Raw genomic sequence first — 20,098 nt, 5'->3', positions numbered from 1 at the left:
CGATTAATTGCAAAAAATTTGAATCGTTGCCCAGCACTAATATATATATAAATAATATCTTCGTGATACTCGTAATCTGAGACCTTTGAAATACTGTATTTGTTTTGTCACCTCGATTCATGTATTTTGGTCATTAATCTTGATGTAATAACCCAAAAACTATAACTAATTGGTTATTGGTGAGCGAATACTTTTAGTAAACTAATAATTAGCTGGTAATTTAACCTGACTCATGACGAGACACATTGTTGTTTTATGTCACAGTGTAAATGTGCTAAATGAATGAATAATGAATAATAAATGCCCTTCACTTGGAACTGTTTCTCCAGATGTGTCCGTCCGCTCTGTCCTGGTGTCGTGATGATGTTGAAGTAGCTGTGAAGCTGGCTGGCTGTCACTTCTGTCTCCTTCCCCAAAATGGCTTCCATCAAGGCATCGTGGATGAAGATGTACTGCTCCTGGATCAGACAAATGGTGACAGAGGACAAAAAAGATGTTTAGCAGCTGGTATGGCAAGATGGTGTTTGGCAAAACCATAGATTTGCATTGCAACTGCAATTTTGCAATGAACTTAAGTATCAGTTATGACATATAATAATAGTATTAGTTGAGGTTTTAGTGCAGCATGGGAGAAATTGACTATTCTACCTCTGCAAAGGTTTTAAAAACATATATACACCCCCCTAAAAGGATGCAATATGTGGTTTGGTTTGAAGCAAACAGTTATTTATACAGATACAAAGACTGAAGAGAACCAATACACAACAGCTGCTGCCAGAGACCAGAGACTATCACAATGCTTTGGTCTAACACAGTGGAGATGTTACAATGAAACTGTGCACTAAACTCATTGACATGTGCATGGTAGACTGTTGGATTTGGTTTTGTACGCTAGCTAGAGCTTATACTATGTTGAGTGACAGAACCTTTTTGTGGAAACATTATTCCAGCGGTCGATCTGTCTTTCTAGACCTTGTACCTTACCTGCAAACTCATAAGAAGGTGAAAAAGGTGACAAGCACCCAAACCCAAAACCCTGTCGGGGGGGGGCATGCTCCCCGGGAGAATTTGATTTTAAATATGAGCGTTAAAATGTAGCATTCTAGTGTACTCTGAGAAGTAATAAGACACCATTTACTTTAAGCAAAAAACTAATTTATTATTGAGTTATTAATCAGTATTTCAGCTCTAGCTGAACAGCTGGCTAGTTAGCTTTTTTATTTTTTTCAATCAATATTATTATTTTTAATCTTTATTTAGACAAAATCCATTGAGACCAAAGTTTCATTTTCAAAAGTTTTAGTCATAAAGATAAACACAGATAAAAGAAAAGAGAAGCAATGAGAAAGGCAGTAAAACCAGCTGTGCTGCTCTCCAGCATCTTTATCCAGGCCCAGCTCCACCTTTATCCAGGCCCACCTCCACCTTTATCCAGGCCCACCTCCATCTTTATCCAGGCCCAGCTCCACCTTTATCCAGGCCCAGCTCCACCTTTATCCAGGCCCACCTCCACCTTTATCCAGGCCCAGCTCCACCTTTATCCAGGCCCAGCTCCACCTTTATCCAGGCCCACCTCCACCTTTATCCAGGCCCAGCTCCACCTTTATCCAGGCCCAGCTCCACCTTTATCCAGGCCCACCTCCACCTTTATCCAGGCCCACCTCCACCTTTATCCAGGCCCAGCTCCACCTTTATCCAGGCCCACCTCCACCTTTATCCAGGCCCACCTCCACCTTTATCCAGGCCCAGCTCCACCTTTATCCAGGCCCACCTCCATCTTTATCCAGGCCCACCTCCACCTTTATCCAGGCCCAGCTCCACCTTTATCCAGGCCCAGCTCCACCTTTATCCAGGCCCACCTCCACCTTTATCCAGGCCCACCTCCACCTTTATCCAGGCCCACCTCCACCTTTATCCAGGCCCACCTCCATCTTTATCCAGGCCCAGCTCCACCTTTATCCAGGCCCAGCTCCACCTTTATCCAGGCCCACCTCCACCTTTATCCAGGCCCAGCTCCATCTTTATCCAGGCCCACCTCCATCTTTATCCAGGCCCACCTCCATCTTTATCCAGGCCCACCTCCACCTTTATCCAGGCCCAGCTCCACCTTTATCCAGGCCCACCTCCACCTTTATCCAGGCCCACCTCCACCTTTATCCAGGCCCAGCTCCTTCACATCTCAGCCCTGCATCAAGCTGCGCTACAGACAGCCTCCTCTCCCTGAAGCTCTCTGACCTCATCATCTCATCAGTATCTGGGCCTCATGTTTCATGATCAGAAAAGTTATTATGACAATGAAATCATGTAGTTGGCTCATCCCCACATCACCTTTTCTCCTCGTCTCACTCCAATCTGAGAAACGCTGGCTGGCCAGTTGACCCCCCCCCCAAAAAAATTAAAACTCTACGGATCTACATGATTCACGTGGATGACATATTTTGATTCAAAACGGCGACAAGTTTGCAGGTATGTTGTACAGAGCAAGATGTTGTATTACCACAACTAGTGACTGTGGATATTGGTGCTCAGAGGGTGATTCCAAATGACTGCTAGAACTTCCTCAAGCAGACGTATCAGGGGAAAGTTTCCCCCTGATACTGTGCTTAATAACAAAAAACGCAGAAAATCACTGACTGGACATTTACTGGGTGTTCATGGTTTATGCAAAACAACTACCGACCACATTTCATGAGATTCTATGTTGGTATTCATGGTCCCGCTTGATTAAACCTCAGTAACACACAACTGACTAAGCACTGTCGTAATCCCTCGATAACTCTTTCCATTTTATCTGTGCCTGACCTTTCTTCCACTGCCTTAGTCGAAATGATGAACTGTGTTTCAACAATAAATACTGCAGGGCATAATGTTTCCATGAATTCGCGTCTATCGTTGGCTCATTTTCCATAACCAGCATAGCATTACAATCACAGCACAGCAAAAGCTTTCTTCTGAGCCCTTAGTACATCACTAAATCTGTTGAATCAGTGTTAATGAAGGATTTTCTGTGTGCTTTCCAATGCTGAGGACAAGATTGTGTGGATGAAGAAATAAATTGCATGAAGTAGCTGCTGGCTACTAAGCTGGCTTGCTAATTCCACCATGCTTTCATGCAACAGTTACAGAACATACAAATGACATTGGCCAACAAGAGTGTCATAAACATTTGGCTCACACACAGACACAGATATACAAACCTCAGTCTGGACTAGGTAGTTGCGCTGGGTGCGTATGTGTTTGAGAAAGCCGAGTACATTAACTGTGCTCTTGTCTTTGATCTGCTGCAGCATGCTGTCTACGACGATGTAAGTCCCCGTCCGACCCACTCCAGCACTGCAGCACAACACAAGGGATGAGAGATGAGTGAGATGGTTTATGTGTAGGAAATAAGCATTCAGATGGATACCCGAAATGTGTTTTCACATGACATGCATTTATTTCACTGCTAGCCACAACATTTGGATTTAAATCTGTATTCGTTGTTTCGTGAGGGTAAATATTTCCATCTTTTATACCATATATATAAATATTACAATATTTGGGGTCTATGTATGTATGAATTTATCGAAAAAGAGGAAAATATGATTGATTAAAAAAACACATTTAAAATCACATCCCAATAAACTGTTCACAAACTACTTGGCAAAAACAAAAAAACAAATCATGTCCATGCGTTACAGAGGACACAGATTCATGAACACACAACTTGTGTTGGCAGGGCGGGACAGAATTGTCTCATTGGTGTTTTGACATCTTTCTCCTAAAATGTAATTATCCTGTCCCGTCAGACTATTACTGTAAATTGTGTTGTCATTTTTCTGTCAATGGAATTAGACTATAAGGAAGTAATCATTGACATGTTCTTTAGAGACATGACGGCCTCGTTAGCGTGTGTACTGATTCACAATCTGTGATGGAATCTTTTTGGGAATTAGTTTTTTACTGATAAGAACCGAGTATTAACACTAAGAAAAGGTGAGCATATAATTAAAAGAACAGCAGAAGTGTTGTTGAACAGTTTGTACATTTCTACAAGCTGACAGCATGGCCACAGACCCAACTAACACCTCTACTGTACCTCCACAGTCTGAACTTTAAAGCAGCAGGCCAGCAGAGTAAATGTGAGTGCGTCTCTGTTTCTTGCATAATGAGCGGGTGGATGTCTGCGTGTGTATGTGCAGTACAACGTGGTAGTAATGAGCAGTGTGTCTGCAGCCACAGCGGCCAGGCAGCGTGACAAGTTATTATCGACGATCACAGCGCAGATGATAGCAGAGAGTTCTGTACTCATTCCCCCCGGGGCCACAGTCAGAGGACAATTACCAGGCATTACTGTAAAACGCCCTTAAATACAAGCTAGCAACTGTGACAGCAGGTTCAGTGATGCTGCTTAGATATACAGCTGTAAGGGTTGAAAAGCACAAAGGTATAGGTGTGGAGTTCATTTGTAATATCTCCGCCTAAAAGCACAAAGAATTGAATAAGATTGTAGCATTTCTTGAGGCAGTATAAAAAGTGCATTCTTCACAAATAAAAAGAAAGGATACAATCCATAAAGGCCTTTTATACAAAGTAAACGAACAGAAGTGACCACACTCTCTATGAACAACAGTTCATGTGCACAATGACAGCAATGTGGTTGAAAGGTGGACGGGGGAACACAGTGCACTACCTGCAGTGGACAAGCATGGGTCCCATGTCAGGCATCTGGGCAGCCGAGGACCTGCGGACAAAGGTGAGGACGGGCAGGGTGTACTCAGGGACTCCCATGTCGGGCCACTGGGTGTAATGGTACTGGAGCACGGTCCGCTCACTCTGGGCCCGCGCCTTTGGGTTCCCCTTCCCACACTGGATGGAGAAGAAGAAGGAGGAGGAGAGGAGGAATGTTTGTCAAGTTGGAGAAAAATAAAAAAGACAAGCTGAGGGGAGACACGATTACATTGACCTCTAAAGTACGGTTAGGTTTTTTTGCATTTATATCACAAATCATCATATCATAACATATCAGTTCCTCTAGGACACTTGATAAAGCTTCACATTAAAAGCTCTCCACTGGCGAAATGGAGGGATGCTTTTATTGCGTTGGTCACCAAGTTACGGGAGCTCGTGAGAGGTGTTATTCTTCAATAAAAAAAGCTCTAATCAACCAAATATGGGGATATCCTGCTCTGAATGGTCCAACAGGTCACTAAGGTGACCTGCTCTTGCTGTGTCACTTCTTCCATCTTATTCTCACCTTTTTGACTTTAGTGTTGCGTAATGTGAAGCGGCGCACGGTGTGGCAGGCATGAACTTTAGTGCTTTTCAGTGTGACTACCATGTTGCCGTACTCTTCACTGTTCTCTGTGGGCCAGTACTGGTCACATTTTCTCTGTAGAGCAAACACACACAAACACACACACGAGTCAGATTCAATCTCTGTCAGCAGATAGTGGAGGGGGGAGTGTCCATTTTACAAGTCTGTGTTGAACCAGGAAATATGTTTTTAATGGATCACTTTTCCCACGAAACAGATCAAATAGCTGTTTGTTTTGTGGCAAGGTATTTCCTCCAGGGGCTAAACCAAAGTGATATTAAGTGACCAGATGTATAAACCTCTGACCCTTTAGAAGAAGAGGGCTTTCCCATTTCAGTTGAACAGTAGCAGACACAGCAGCACGTAACAGCACCTTTTGGTGAACGGCTTACCACCTTATATACCTCCAGAGCAACGATGAATACTTTAAAAATATAAAGCTCTCTGTCGCAGTACAATAATCGTCTAATAATTGTTCAGAGGACACAAAGTCAAACAAAGCTTTAATATAGAGGAGCATCTACCCATGAGGCTTGAACAGCTGTGTGAAGCACTGGAATCTGATGCCCTGTCCACACTACTCCGTTTCTCCTTGGATGCAGATTTGTCAAATAGAAACGATCTCTGTCCACACGGGAGTTTCAGCATCATTCTCGAGTTGATCTGCGTCCACACGGCAGCCGTCGAAGGCGGACAGCACGTGACCATTAACTACACTGGGCATGCACGTGAAGGTGTAAACAGGAAGTGAATTGCTTGCTTAGTTAAAAAAATAAAAAATACTCGCTCTGTCTCTCTCTCTCCAAATTTACTTTAACATCAACACTTACACATAAACGTTTACTAGATTATGGGTCCATCAATGTGGTCTCTCACTCGTTTCCTCCGTGTTGTTGATGTCTGTTCTCACTAGTAGCTCTGAACGTCATGTCCGCCTAGCTAGCTTCTAAGCTAATTTTAACATTACCGCCAATGGAGAAATGCTAACCGCGATTAGCATTATAGCGGTGCGGGTCTATCTCTCTCACATCAAATTTACTTTAAAATCAACACTTACACGTAAACGTTTACTAGAATATGGGTCCATACATGTGGTCAACACACGTCTCTCACTCTATTCTGCTCTTGCTTCGTGCAGGAAAGCTTAGCAGATCGCTAACAGTAGATCCGTGAAATAAAGACCATGGAATCCATAGAAGAGTTTCAAGACTTCAGTGTGAATCTTTCTTATTTGTAAAACTATGGAAACACAATATGAAATATGGCTTTACAAACTGTCCCTATACACATTACATGAATACAAAACAACAATCCATGATATAGCCAGCATGTAACATGTCCGCCTAGCTAGCTTCTAAGCTAATTTTAACATTACCGCCAATGGAGAAATGCTAACCGCGATTAGCATTTAATACAACACAAATGTTATACTAAACACGCGAATAGAATATATCTACGTACATATTTTCATGCTCCATAAATACATACTTACAGACTAAGGTCTCTCAAGGCTACCAAACGGAAGAAGTAAAACGTTAGTGCAGCGTGTCTTCTCATTAGAATCTAAAAACAACGAGCTGCTCCATAGGGCTGATGCTGGTCACGCCGCTCGCTAATCACTCCAATAACAGCTGCTACCTCCACAGAAATGCAGACTTTTACTGCACAACAGCTGCTAGCTGCTGCTAGCTGTTGTGCTTGCAATTAGTTATCCATGTTGAAATGAATCGCTGGTAGCCCAGTTTGTTTTCTTCCGGGTACGGGTCATGTGATAGTGAGTGTGACGAATCAGGGACGGAGACGTCATGGTTGCCAAGAACCAATCCAGTAGCGAACACGGGTGTGGGCGTAATTTTTTCTAAGCACATCCGTATCCGACCGTCCACACGCAAACGCAACCCCGGAGTTCTCAAACACCTCCAACCTCGCTGGAGTTTTCAGATCCCTCCGTTTAGGGTGCTCCAAAACTCCGGCGTAGTGTGGCTGCTCAGTGTAAACGTAGCAAATACGGAGTAAAAACGGAGTAGTGTGGACATGGCCTCAGGCCATGTCCACCAGCTTCATCACCAGGACGATACCGGCCCATAGACATCGGTCCAACGGGACGGTTTCAAAAGCTGTAACTGATAACATTTTAGTTGGCTTTGTGAGCCTGCACACCACGGCCCTGGCTCATCTGAATAAAGATGTAGCCATTATTCATTCTGTCTTCTGTTCGTTACATTGTGTTTCAGACATTTAGACAAGTCTAAATGTCTGAAACTAATTCTCTGAAACAACATGTGGCATGATTCAAGAGCAGTCCTGAAGTTTCTATTGTCTGGTCATTGGGTGTACTACTGTGTGATTGTGGGAGTGTCAGAACATACCCGGCCTTTCTCCACCAAGTTGGTGATCATGACGATGACGCAGGTATTTTGCTCCCACACCATCCGCCAAAAGTCCTCAAAGGTGGACTTGAGAGGTCCCTGGGCTGCGATGTAAGCTTTGGGCTGATTATAACCCTAATGGATGAAAGAGACAGATTATTAGCTTGGGAACAAGTGGTGTATACAAATGACGTCATGGAACCACGACAATGAAAATTCTTCCAAAACTTGAGCTAACATCGAAATGATTGTTTTGTATTTATTCGAGCGGCCATCATCTCTAAAATGAGTCCCCTTATCATACAAACACAGACACAGATCAGTATTTGACATCTCCTAGTGGAAGCACTCACATCCACATAGTTGGCATTGATGTAGTCGGTGTGTTTGGAGTCCTTCCCAGCCAGCGGCCTCAGCTTCACCCTGCTGTGGTCATCTGAGGGGGAAACGCAGAGCAGTGACACAGTAAGTGTGTTTGTGTGACTGAAACCACAGCGAGAGCTAACACTACCTCTAACCCTAACACGGTGCCGTCCATGTAACGCTGTCAACTTGGTGCTCCGCCAAAGCACCGGCTCCCAACCAGGAAGCACATGAACCTTTGTGGCTGCAACAATGGTCAGACTGGGTTGTGTGGGTTTTTACAGAACAACATGCACTCTAACAAACACGAGGCTGAGCTGCTTTCAGACGCAGCCAATGGTTGTATGAGACGTGTGAAATCTTCATTACAGATTGATGTAGTCAGGCACCAAGCCTGTGTGTGGTGTTTCAACACTGGGGGATTGGTGGTAAGCCTTTCCTCTGCTAGTGGTGAAGTCAGTTGCTTTCTCTGGTTAACTATTAACACATACACTTCGGTTCAGAGAAAGCTCTGCAATTTGGACACAGTACCTGTACAAAAAGATTGTGTTTTGCACTCTGCTTGCTCAAGGAAATGAGCTAATGCTTTTAATGACACAATGACCTTTCCTCTCGTGCCACTATCCGGACCAAGCTTGCACTAATACAAATGAACTCTGAAAGTTCACGCTTGCCGGGGAATCTTTATCCACTCTTTGGGTGACCTTTCCTTTCATACCACCATTTAGAAAAAGCATTAAAAAGGTAATTTCAAAGGTCAATTTGCTTTGGATATTCATGTTCCCAGGCGAGGAACACGACTGATTCAGGTGATCCAGCTGTGTTTCCACTAGAACCACCCTAATACCAACATGTACACTTGGACTCAGGATCCAGCATAGCTTAGTACCATGACCTTTGCTGAATACATTAATGCTCTCCAGAAGAAGTACACTCTTTGGTGATTCCCTGTCTGCAGAGCTTGCTGCAAAACCTCCCTTATAGTTAACTATGGTGAAAGGTGTCGTATTCGAAGAGGAAACACCTTTTAACACCAAAATCAGCTTAAACCAATCCACTCAAATCCAAGTGTTGTTCAGTGACATTTGGTAAAAACCAACAACAAGGAGCTGGTTTAAATAGTCTAGAGTAATAAAAATGACTATCTGGAACAACCAGATCATACAGTGTGGAATAAGCACTAAAGCCAAGGCAAAAGTGCCAAATCTGCAGTTATGCAGTCCTGTGCTCCAGTTTTCTAGGTGAGTGAAATTCTTGTATCAATTGAATTGATACATTAGCACTAATTAGCAGGTATCGGTGGCTGCGCTTACCATGCCTGGCTTTTTAGCTTCGCTCTCATTACAAACAAGCCTTTTTCTTGCCAGCCAAAATTACCATCCCAATTAATATCACAGGTAACTTAGCATTTGTTATTCTAATGGTTCAAGCTGCCTAGTCTCACTCTTTCCCAGCTCCTGCAAGGGGTATTGCAGCTTCCTTGTTAAATTACATTTGATTGATTCAGTAGGCAATGCAGAGACACTGCACACATTACAAGCACAATGAAGTTGTGCAATAACTTTATGAGAGAAATATTAGATCTGCTGGTTCTATGACCTCAGTATTTGTCCTCAAATGCATGGGTCAAAGCTTGTCAAAGTACAACAACTTTCATGCTATATAGTCATTTAAAATGGTCAATACACTGTAGTTAATAAACAGGTTTTGGGTTTTATTGAACAACTTTTACTGAACAATGAATTGCTCATGAACAAACTCGCATTTTCATCTTATGAACTTGTGGTGGAGGAAGTATTCAGAAGTAAAGTCCTGCATTGGATGTGTTACTTAAGTCAAAAAACGTATAGTCAGGAAAGTTTTTGGGAAACTCTCAAAGTATTAAAAGTAAAAGTACAAACAAAAAAGTCATATGTCTTCCGTGCAAATATTTCCCCCTGAAATGTGGGTAAAAAAAGGAAATGGAATGAAAAGAAAAGACTCAAGTAAAGAACAAGAATCTCAAAATTGTACTTAAGTACAGTTCTTGAGTAAATTGACTAAGTCACATTCCAACACTGTGAACATTAAAACAAATCAAAACAAAACAACCCCGCCCCAATAAATGTAGAATAATCTATGACTGATCACAGTCTCTTTGACCTCCGACAGACAAGCCTCTACAGCAGTCCTGTCCTGGCTTATTGGAGTCCATTTACCAACACAGCAACAGATATACTGTAGGACAAAACTACATTTATTGCCCAAAGCACCACAGCTGCATAGATCTACGGAGGCAATACTGTGAAGATATTTCACAACATTTAAACTAACTTTGACCCCAAAACTAGGGGCATGTAAACACTGTGCGTGCACAGTAACAGTCTTATTTAGTTCTATTCAGTTATCTGACCAGTTTCTCATCTCTAGTCCTTCAAAGAAATGCCACCTTGAAGACCACAGATGGGTCCATAGTAGGGAGGGTGGGGGAGATAGAGGTTTACGTCAGTGTCTGCTGTATAAGTGACACAGGACAGAGTATGCATTCATATGGTGTTCTATGAAGAGTGTACTCACATGCCACTATGTTGATGTATCTGTTCTTGTGCTTGCTGTCAGGGTGGTTGGAGTGCTCTGACGTGATCTTCATATCGGCAGTGCACCGTTGAACCTCCTGGGGAAGGAAGACACACACACACACAAACAAACTCCGCTATGTCATTCTGATATGTCAGTTCACTTTGGTGTCTTGAAAATGACTGGCTGCATTTCCAGGAAATTCACTGTGGATGTCCCCAGAGGATGAATCCTAATGTTTTTAGTGACCCCTAACCTTTTGTTTAGTAACCACTGCATCAACATTTGAACTTATCTGCAAGAAATGACTATCTGAAGCCGGGCTGCAATGACATTTACTGAACATATTCAAGCTCTGGAGAGGATTAACCCCTTTTTTATGACTACATGACCTTTTCTCTAGCAACACATCTGTATTGTGTGGTGTAGTGAACAATGCAGTCTCTAGGGGCTGCTACCTGCGCTTTCTGGACTCCCAGTCAATTGCTCACAATTGCTTTGACACAGTATGAATGTAGCATGTGACAAATCATTTACAAAGATGGAAAAAGCAGGTATGAAATGTACAGTACAGTAGGTCTTGTTAAGAAACAAAGGGTTCATTTGCACAAGCAGGTATCTCTATTTTTATTTATTTTCCTTTAATCTGTTTTTGCACTTCAGGGAACTTCAATCAAACTGTTGTTGGGCTAATTGTTTTGATAAGATATCTCGATTATTTTTTATTTCTCAGAAATCATGTTGTTTTATTGTGCACTTTGAGTTTCGAGTCAAACTGGTGTTTGTCTATCTATTTCTGGGAATGAATTATACATTTTGTTACACATCTTGCCTTGTGTTCCATCTGAATGTACGTGATACTTCTAATCATTCCACCATACAGTGTTTTTTGTTGTGGATGCATGCTGCATTTTTTGGGTGTCTCACGTCCACCACACGCTGCAGTCACAACTGTCTACATCTTCTGCACAAAAGCTGCTCTCCTAGTTCTAACTGTTCAGGCTGATTTCAACTTCCTCAACCCCTCATTCTCTCTCTTTCCCTCTGTCATTCTTTCTTTTTGACTTTAGCAAGTGTGCCTCTCTCCATAAATATATTCCATACCTTGTTTGTCATAATCATTTATTTTCTTGACCTGAGGACATGGTACAACATATCGGGGAGCAACAGTTACAGTAAAAGGACTAGTACTTGAGTTATGGGCCAATTTAAATGGAAAAAAAAGAAAATCAATTACGGGATTCACCCTGGAGATCTTTTCTTGTTTACTCCCTATATATTTTAAATATACGTATAGTATATATTATAATTATTCTCCTATGTTTATACTGCCTTGTGGTTGTTGCTTACGGTCCTAAAAATGACTGAGAGAAATTCTGGGACGAGCAGCCTGTGAATATATGTCAGTGTTTAATGTTGAGTTCCTGCCAGCAAACAGCTGTTGGCTGCTAGCTCAGCATGGCCAACAGGGAGGGCAGGCGCTGGATTTGGCTCTGACCCTTCGGCCTTATCTCCTCTGGAGCTTTACAGGCCGGCCGCTTGTTTTAGCGCTATTAAACATTGATTCATCACACTAATTGGGAAGGGGATGTATGTTTGGGCGCAGCGAGCTTCGTGCTGAGTATGTGTGAGCAAATCAGGTTGCAGGTATGATGGAAGGAGACAGGGTTCGACTGGAGATGATGTCACAGAGATGGATAACGGCGAGCAGATGGTACAGGTGCTGGAACAGATACACATATATGTGTGGACACGCCGTGGTGCTTATACTATCATGTCTCTGAGGCTGACAGTGATGCAATGGTGCTTACACTGTCATGTCTCTGAGGCTGACACAGTGATGCCGTGGTGCTGTCATGTCTCTGAGGCTGACACAGTGATGCTGTGGTGCTGTCATGTCTCTGAGGCTGACACAGTGATGCCGTGGTGCTTACACTGTCATGTCTCTGAGGCTGACGCAGTGATGCCATGGTGCTTACACTGTCATGTACTCTGAGGCTGACGCAGTGATGCCATGGTGCTTACACTGTCATGTACTCTGAGGCTGACACAGTGATGCCATGGTGCTTACACTGTCATGTCTCTGAGGCTGACGCAGTGATGCCATGGTGCTTACACTGTCATGTCTCTGAGGCTGACGCAGTGATGCCATGGTGCTTACACTGTCATGTCTCTGAGGCTGACACAGTGATGCCGTGGTGCTGTCATGTCTCTGAGGCTGACACAGTGATGCGATGGTGCTTACACTGTCATGTACTCTGAGGCTGACACAGTGATGCGATGGTGCTTACACTGTCATGTCTCTGAGGCTGACACAGTGATGCCGTGGTGCTGTCATGTCTCTGAGGCTGACACAGTGATGCGATGGTGCTTACACTGTCATGTCTCTGAGGCTGACACAGTGATGCCATGGTGCTGTCATGTCTCTGAGGCTGACACAGTGATGCTGTGGTGCTGTCATGTCTCTGAGGCTGACACAGTGATGCCGTGGTGCTGTCATGTCTCTGAGGCTGACACAGTGATGCCGTGGTGCTGTCATGTCTCTGAGGCTGACACAGTGATGCGATGGTGCTTACACTGTCATGTACTCTGAGGCTGACACAGTGATGCCGTGGTGCTTACACTGTCATGTACTCTGAGGCTGACACAGTGATGCTGTGGTGCTTACACTGTCATGTACTCTGAGGCTGACACAGTGATGCCGTGGTGCTTACACTGTCATGTCTCTGAGGCTGACACAGTGATGCTGTGGTGCTGTCATGTCTCTGAGGCTGACACAGTGATGCCATGGTGCTTACACTGTCATGTCTCTGAGGCTGACACAGTGATGCCGTGGTGCTGTCATGTCTCTGAGGCTGACACAGTGATGCGATGGTGCTTACACTGTCGTGTACTCTGAGGCTGACACAGTGATGCCATGGTGCTTACACTGTCATGTCTCTGAGGCTGACACAGTGATGCCGTGGTGCTGTCATGTCTCTGAGGCTGACACAGTGATGCGATGGTGCTTACACTGTCGTGTACTCTGAGGCTGACACAGTGATGCTGTGGTGCTGTCATGTACTCTGAGGCTGACACAGTGATGCGATGGTGCTTACACTGTCATGTCTCTGAGGCTGACGCAGTGATGCCATGGTGCTTACACTGTCATGTCTCTGAGGCTGACACAGTGATGCGATGGTGCTTACACTGTCATGTCTCTGAGGCTGACGCAGTGATGCCATGGTGCTTACACTGTCATGTCTCTGAGGCTGACACAGTGATGCGATGGTGCTTACACTGTCATGTCTCTGAGGCTGACGCAGTGATGCGATGGTGCTTACACTGTCATGTCTCTGAGGCTGACACAGTGATGCTGTGGTGCTTACACTGTCATGTCTCTGAGGCTGACGCAGTGATGCCATGGTGCTTACACTGTCATGTCTCTGAGGCTGACACAGTGATGCCGTGGTGCTGTCATGTCTCTGAGGCTGACACAGTGATGCGATGGTGCTTACACTGTCATGTACTCTGAGGCTGACACAGTGATGCGATGGTGCTTACACTGTCATGTCTCTGAGGCTGACACAGTGATGCCGTGGTGCTGTCATGTACTCTGAGGCTGACACAGTGATGCGATGGTGCTTACACTGTCATGTCTCTGAGGCTGACACAGTGATGCCGTGGTGCTGTCATGTCTCTGAGGCTGACACAGTGATGCGATGGTGCTTACACTGTCATGTACTCTGAGGCTGACACAGTGATGCGATGGTGCTTACACTGTCATGTCTCTGAGGCTGACGCAGTGATGCCATGGTGCTTACACTGTCATGTCTCTGAGGCTGACGCAGTGATGCCATGGTGCTTACACTGTCATGTCTCTGAGGCTGACACAGTGATGCCGTGGTGCTTACACTGTCATGTACTCTGAGGCTGACACAGTGATGCCGTGGTGCTGTCATGTCTCTGAGGCTGACACAGTGATGCCGTGGTGCTGTCATGTCTCTGAGGCTGACACAGTGATGCGATGGTGCTTACACTGTCATGTACTCTGAGGCTGACACAGTGATGCGATGGTGCTTACACTGTCATGTCTCTGAGGCTGACACAGTGATGCCGTGGTGCTGTCATGTCTCTGAGGCTGACACAGTGATGCGATGGTGCTTACACTGTCATGTCTCTGAGGCTGACACAGTGATGCCATGGTGCTGTCATGTCTCTGAGGCTGACACAGTGATGCTGTGGTGCTGTCATGTCTCTGAGGCTGACACAGTGATGCCGTGGTGCTGTCATGTCTCTGAGGCTGACACAGTGATGCCGTGGTGCTGTCATGTCTCTGAGGCTGACACAGTGATGCTGTGGTGCTGTCATGTCTCTGAGGCTGACACAGTGATGCGATGGTGCTTACACTGTCATGTACTCTGAGGCTGACACAGTGATGCCGTGGTGCTTACACTGTCATGTACTCTGAGGCTGACACAGTGATGCTGTGGTGCTTACACTGTCATGTACTCTGAGGCTGACACAGTGATGCCGTGGTGCTTACACTGTCATGTCTCTGAGGCTGACACAGTGATGCTGTGGTGCTGTCATGTCTCTGAGGCTGACACAGTGATGCCATGGTGCTTACACTGTCATGTCTCTGAGGCTGACACAGTGATGCCGTGGTGCTGTCATGTCTCTGAGGCTGACACAGTGATGCGATGGTGCTTACACTGTCGTGTACTCTGAGGCTGACACAGTGATGCCATGGTGCTTACACTGTCATGTCTCTGAGGCTGACACAGTGATGCCGTGGTGCTGTCATGTCTCTGAGGCTGACACAGTGATGCGATGGTGCTTACACTGTCGTGTACTCTGAGGCTGACACAGTGATGCTGTGGTGCTGTCATGTACTCTGAGGCTGACACAGTGATGCGATGGTGCTTACACTGTCATGTCTCTGAGGCTGACACAGTGATGCGATGGTGCTTACACTGTCATGTCTCTGAGGCTGACGCAGTGATGCCATGGTGCTTACACTGTCATGTCTCTGAGGCTGACACAGTGATGCTGTGGTGCTTACACTGTCATGTCTCTGAGGCTGACGCAGTGATGCCATGGTGCTTACACTGTCATGTCTCTGAGGCTGACACAGTGATGCTGTGGTGCTTACACTGTCATGTCTCTGAGGCTGACGCAGTGATGCCATGGTGCTTACACTGTCATGTCTCTGAGGCTGACACAGTGATGCCGTGGTGCTGTCATGTCTCTGAGGCTGACACAGTGATGCGATGGTGCTTACACTGTCATGTACTCTGAGGCTGACAGTGATGCGATGGTGCTTACACTGTCATGTCTCTGAGGCTGACGCAGTGATGCCGTGGTGCTTACACTGTCATGTCTCTGAGGCTGACGCAGTGATGCCGTGGTGCTTACACTGTCATGTCTCTGAGGCTGACGCAGTGATGCCATGGTGCTTACACTGTCGTGTACTCTGAGGCTGACACAGTGATGCCATGGTGCTTACACTGTCATGTCTCTGAGGCTGACACAGTGATGCCGTGGTGCTGTCATGTCTCTGAGGCTGACACAGTGATGCGATGGTGCTTACACTGTCGTGTACTCTGAGGCTGACACAGTGATGCTGTGGTGCTGTCATGTACTCTGAGGCTGACACAGTGATGCGATGGTGCTTACACTGTCATGTCTCTGAGGCTGACGCAGTGATGCCATGGTGCTTACACTGTCATGTCTCTGAGGCTGACACAGTGATGCGATGGTGCTTACACTGTCATGTCTCTGAGGCTGACGCAGTGATGCCATGGTGCTTACACTGTCATGTCTCTGAGGCTGACACAGTGATGCGATGGTGCTTACACTGTCATGTCTCTGAGGCTGACGCAGTGATGCCATGGTGCTTACACTGTCATGTCTCTGAGGCTGACACAGTGATGCTGTGGTGCTTACACTGTCATGTCTCTGAGGCTGACGCAGTGATGCCATGGTGCTTACACTGTCATGTCTCTGAGGCTGACACAGTGATGCTGTGGTGCTTACACTGTCATGTCTCTGAGGCTGACGCAGTGATGCCATGGTGCTGACACTGTCATGTCTCTGAGGCTGACACAGTGATGCCGTGGTGCTGTCATGTCTCTGAGGCTGACACAGTGATGCGATGGTGCTTACACTGTCATGTACTCTGAGGCTGACAGTGATGCGATGGTGCTTACACTGTCATGTCTCTGAGGCTGACACAGTGATGCCGTGGTGCTGTCATGTACTCTGAGGCTGACACAGTGATGCGATGGTGCTTACACTGTCATGTCTCTGAGGCTGACACAGTGATGCCGTGGTGCTGTCATGTCTCTGAGGCTGACACAGTGATGCGATGGTGCTTACACTGTCATGTACTCTGAGGCTGACACAGTGATGCGATGGTGCTTACACTGTCATGTCTCTGAGGCTGACGCAGTGATGCCATGGTGCTTACACTGTCATGTCTCTGAGGCTGACGCAGTGATGCCATGGTGCTTACACTGTCATGTCTCTGAGGCTGACACAGTGATGCCGTGGTGCTTACACTGTCATGTACTCTGAGGCTGACACAGTGATGCTGTGGTGCTGTCATGTACTCTGAGGCTGACACAGTGATGCCGTGGTGCTTACACTGTCGTGTACTCTGAGGCTGACACAGTGATGCTGTGGTGCTGTCATGTACTCTGAGGCTGACACAGTGATGCCGTGGTGCTTACACTGTCATGTACTCTGAGGCTGACACAGTGATGCTGTGGTGCTTACACTGTCATGTCTCTGAGGCTGACACAGTGATGCCGTGGTGCTTACACTGTCATGTACTCTGAGGCTGACACAGTGATGCTGTGGTGCTTACACTGTCATGTACTCTGAGGCTGACACAGTGATGCTGTGGTGCTGTCATGTACTCTGAGGCTGACACAGTGATGCCGTGGTGCTTACACTGTCATGTCTCTGAGGCTGACACAGTGATGCTGTGGTGCTGTCATGTACTCTGAGGCTGACACAGTGATGCCGTGGTGCTTACACTGTCATGTACTCTGAGGCTGACGCAGTGATGCTGTGGTGCTTACACTGTCATGTACTCTGAGGCTGACACAGTGATGCCGTGGTGCTTACACTGTCATGTCTCTGAGGCTGACACAGTGATGCTGTGGTGCTGTCATGTACTCTGAGGCTGACACAGTGATGCCGTGGTGCTTACACTGTCATGTCTCTGAGGCTGACGCAGTGATGCCGTGGTGCTTACACTGTCATGTCTCTGAGGCTGACGCAGTGATGCCGTGGTGCTTACACTGTCATGTCTCTGAGGCTGACACAGTGATGCTGTGGTGCTGTCATGTACTCTGAGGCTGACACAGTGATGCGATGGTGCTTACACTGTCATGTCTCTGAGGCTGACGCAGTGATGCCATGGTGCTTACACTGTCATGTCTCTGAGGCTGACACAGTGATGCGATGGTGCTTACACTGTCATGTCTCTGAGGCTGACGCAGTGATGCCATGGTGCTTACACTGTCATGTCTCTGAGGCTGACACAGTGATGCGATGGTGCTTACACTGTCATGTCTCTGAGGCTGACGCAGTGATGCCATGGTGCTTACACTGTCATGTCTCTGAGGCTGACACAGTGATGCTGTGGTGCTTACACTGTCATGTCTCTGAGGCTGACGCAGTGATGCCATGGTGCTTACACTGTCATGTCTCTGAGGCTGACACAGTGATGCTGTGGTGCTTACACTGTCATGTCTCTGAGGCTGACGCAGTGATGCCATGGTGCTTACACTGTCATGTCTCTGAGGCTGACACAGTGATGCCGTGGTGCTGTCATGTCTCTGAGGCTGACACAGTGATGCGATGGTGCTTACACTGTCATGTACTCTGAGGCTGACAGTGATGCGATGGTGCTTACACTGTCATGTCTCTGAGGCTGACACAGTGATGCCGTGGTGCTGTCATGTACTCTGAGGCTGACACAGTGATGCGATGGTGCTTACACTGTCATGTCTCTGAGGCTGACACAGTGATGCTGTGGTGCTGTCATGTCTCTGAGGCTGACACAGTGATGCGATGGTGCTTACACTGTCATGTACTCTGAGGCTGACACAGTGATGCGATGGTGCTTACACTGTCATGTCTCTGAGGCTGACGCAGTGATGCCATGGTGCTTACACTGTCATGTCTCTGAGGCTGATGCAGTGATGCTGTGGTGCTTACACTGTCATGTACTCTGAGGCTGACACAGTGATGCCGTGGTGCTTACACTGTCATGTACTCTGAGGCTGACGCAGTGATGCTGTGGTGCTTACACTGTCATGTACTCTGAGGCTGACACAGTGATGCCGTGGTGCTTACACTGTCATGTCTCTGAGTCTGACACAGTGATGCTGTGGTGCTGTCATGTACTCTGAGGCTGACACAGTGATGCCGTGGTGCTTACACTGTCATGTCTCTGAGGCTGACGCAGTGATGCCGTGGTGCTTACACTGTCATGTCTCTGAGGCTGACGCAGTGATGCCGTGGTGCTTACACTGTCATGTCTCTGAGGCTGACGCAGTGATGCCATGGTGCTTACACTGTCATGTCTCTGAGGCTGACGCAGTGATGCCGTGGTGCTTACACTGTCATGTACTCTGAGGCTGACACAGTGATGCTGTGGTGCTTACACTGTCATGTCTCTGAGGCTGACACAGTGATGCCGTGGTGCTTACACTGTCGTGTACTCTGAGGCTGACACAGTGATGCCGTGGTGCTTACACTGTCATGTACTCTGAGGCTGACACAGTGATGCCATGGTGCTTACACTGTCATGTCTCTGAGGCTGACACAGTGATGCCGTGGTGCTTACACTGTCATGTCTCTGAGGCTGACGCAGTGATGCCGTGGTGCTTACACTGTCATGTCTCTGAGGCTGACGCAGTGATGCCGTGGTGCTTACACTGTCATGTCTCTGAGGCTGACGCAGTGATGCCGTGGTGCTTACACTGTCATGTCTCTGAGGCTGACGCAGTGATGCCATGGTGCTTACACTGTCGTGTACTCTGAGGCTGACACAGTGATGCCATGGTGCTTACACTGTCATGTCTCTGAGGCTGACACAGTGATGCCGTGGTGCTGTCATGTCTCTGAGGCTGACACAGTGATGCGATGGTGCTTACACTGTCGTGTACTCTGAGGCTGACACAGTGATGCTGTGGTGCTGTCATGTACTCTGAGGCTGACACAGTGATGCGATGGTGCTTACACTGTCATGTCTCTGAGGCTGACGCAGTGATGCCATGGTGCTTACACTGTCATGTCTCTGAGGCTGACACAGTGATGCGATGGTGCTTACACTGTCATGTCTCTGAGGCTGACGCAGTGATGCCATGGTGCTTACACTGTCATGTCTCTGAGGCTGACGCAGTGATGCCATGGTGCTTACACTGTCATGTCTCTGAGGCTGACTCAGTGATGCTGTGGTGCTTACACTGTCATGTCTCTGAGGCTGACGCAGTGATGCCATGGTGCTTACACTGTC

General features: G+C 46.6%; 1 protein-coding gene across 1 annotated transcript in view; it reads right to left on the bottom strand.

The window, feature by feature from the left end:
* Positions 1–20,098, bottom strand: part of LOC142955279 (receptor-type tyrosine-protein phosphatase gamma-like) — a 542,528-nt gene that overhangs the window by 23,762 nt on the left and 498,668 nt on the right. The window contains exons 16-22 of the mRNA XM_076096741.1: positions 10,585–10,681; positions 8,019–8,101; positions 7,666–7,800; positions 5,237–5,371; positions 4,673–4,848; positions 3,198–3,333; positions 312–458 (exon numbers count right to left, since the gene is read on the bottom strand). Coding sequence (XP_075952856.1) covers positions 312–458; positions 3,198–3,333; positions 4,673–4,848; positions 5,237–5,371; positions 7,666–7,800; positions 8,019–8,101; positions 10,585–10,681 — 909 coding nt within the window. The remainder of the gene's footprint in view (positions 1–311; positions 459–3,197; positions 3,334–4,672; positions 4,849–5,236; positions 5,372–7,665; positions 7,801–8,018; positions 8,102–10,584; positions 10,682–20,098) is intronic.

The sequence above is a fragment of the Anarhichas minor genome, unplaced genomic scaffold, assembly GCF_050575085.1.
Source record: "Anarhichas minor isolate MPS153535 unplaced genomic scaffold, ASM5057508v1 ptg000023l, whole genome shotgun sequence".
In the NCBI taxonomy this organism is placed as follows: domain Eukaryota; kingdom Metazoa; phylum Chordata; class Actinopteri; order Perciformes; family Anarhichadidae; genus Anarhichas; species Anarhichas minor.
Note: the sequence above shows the minus strand (reverse complement) of the source record. Positions and strands in the feature narration are given on the sequence as shown.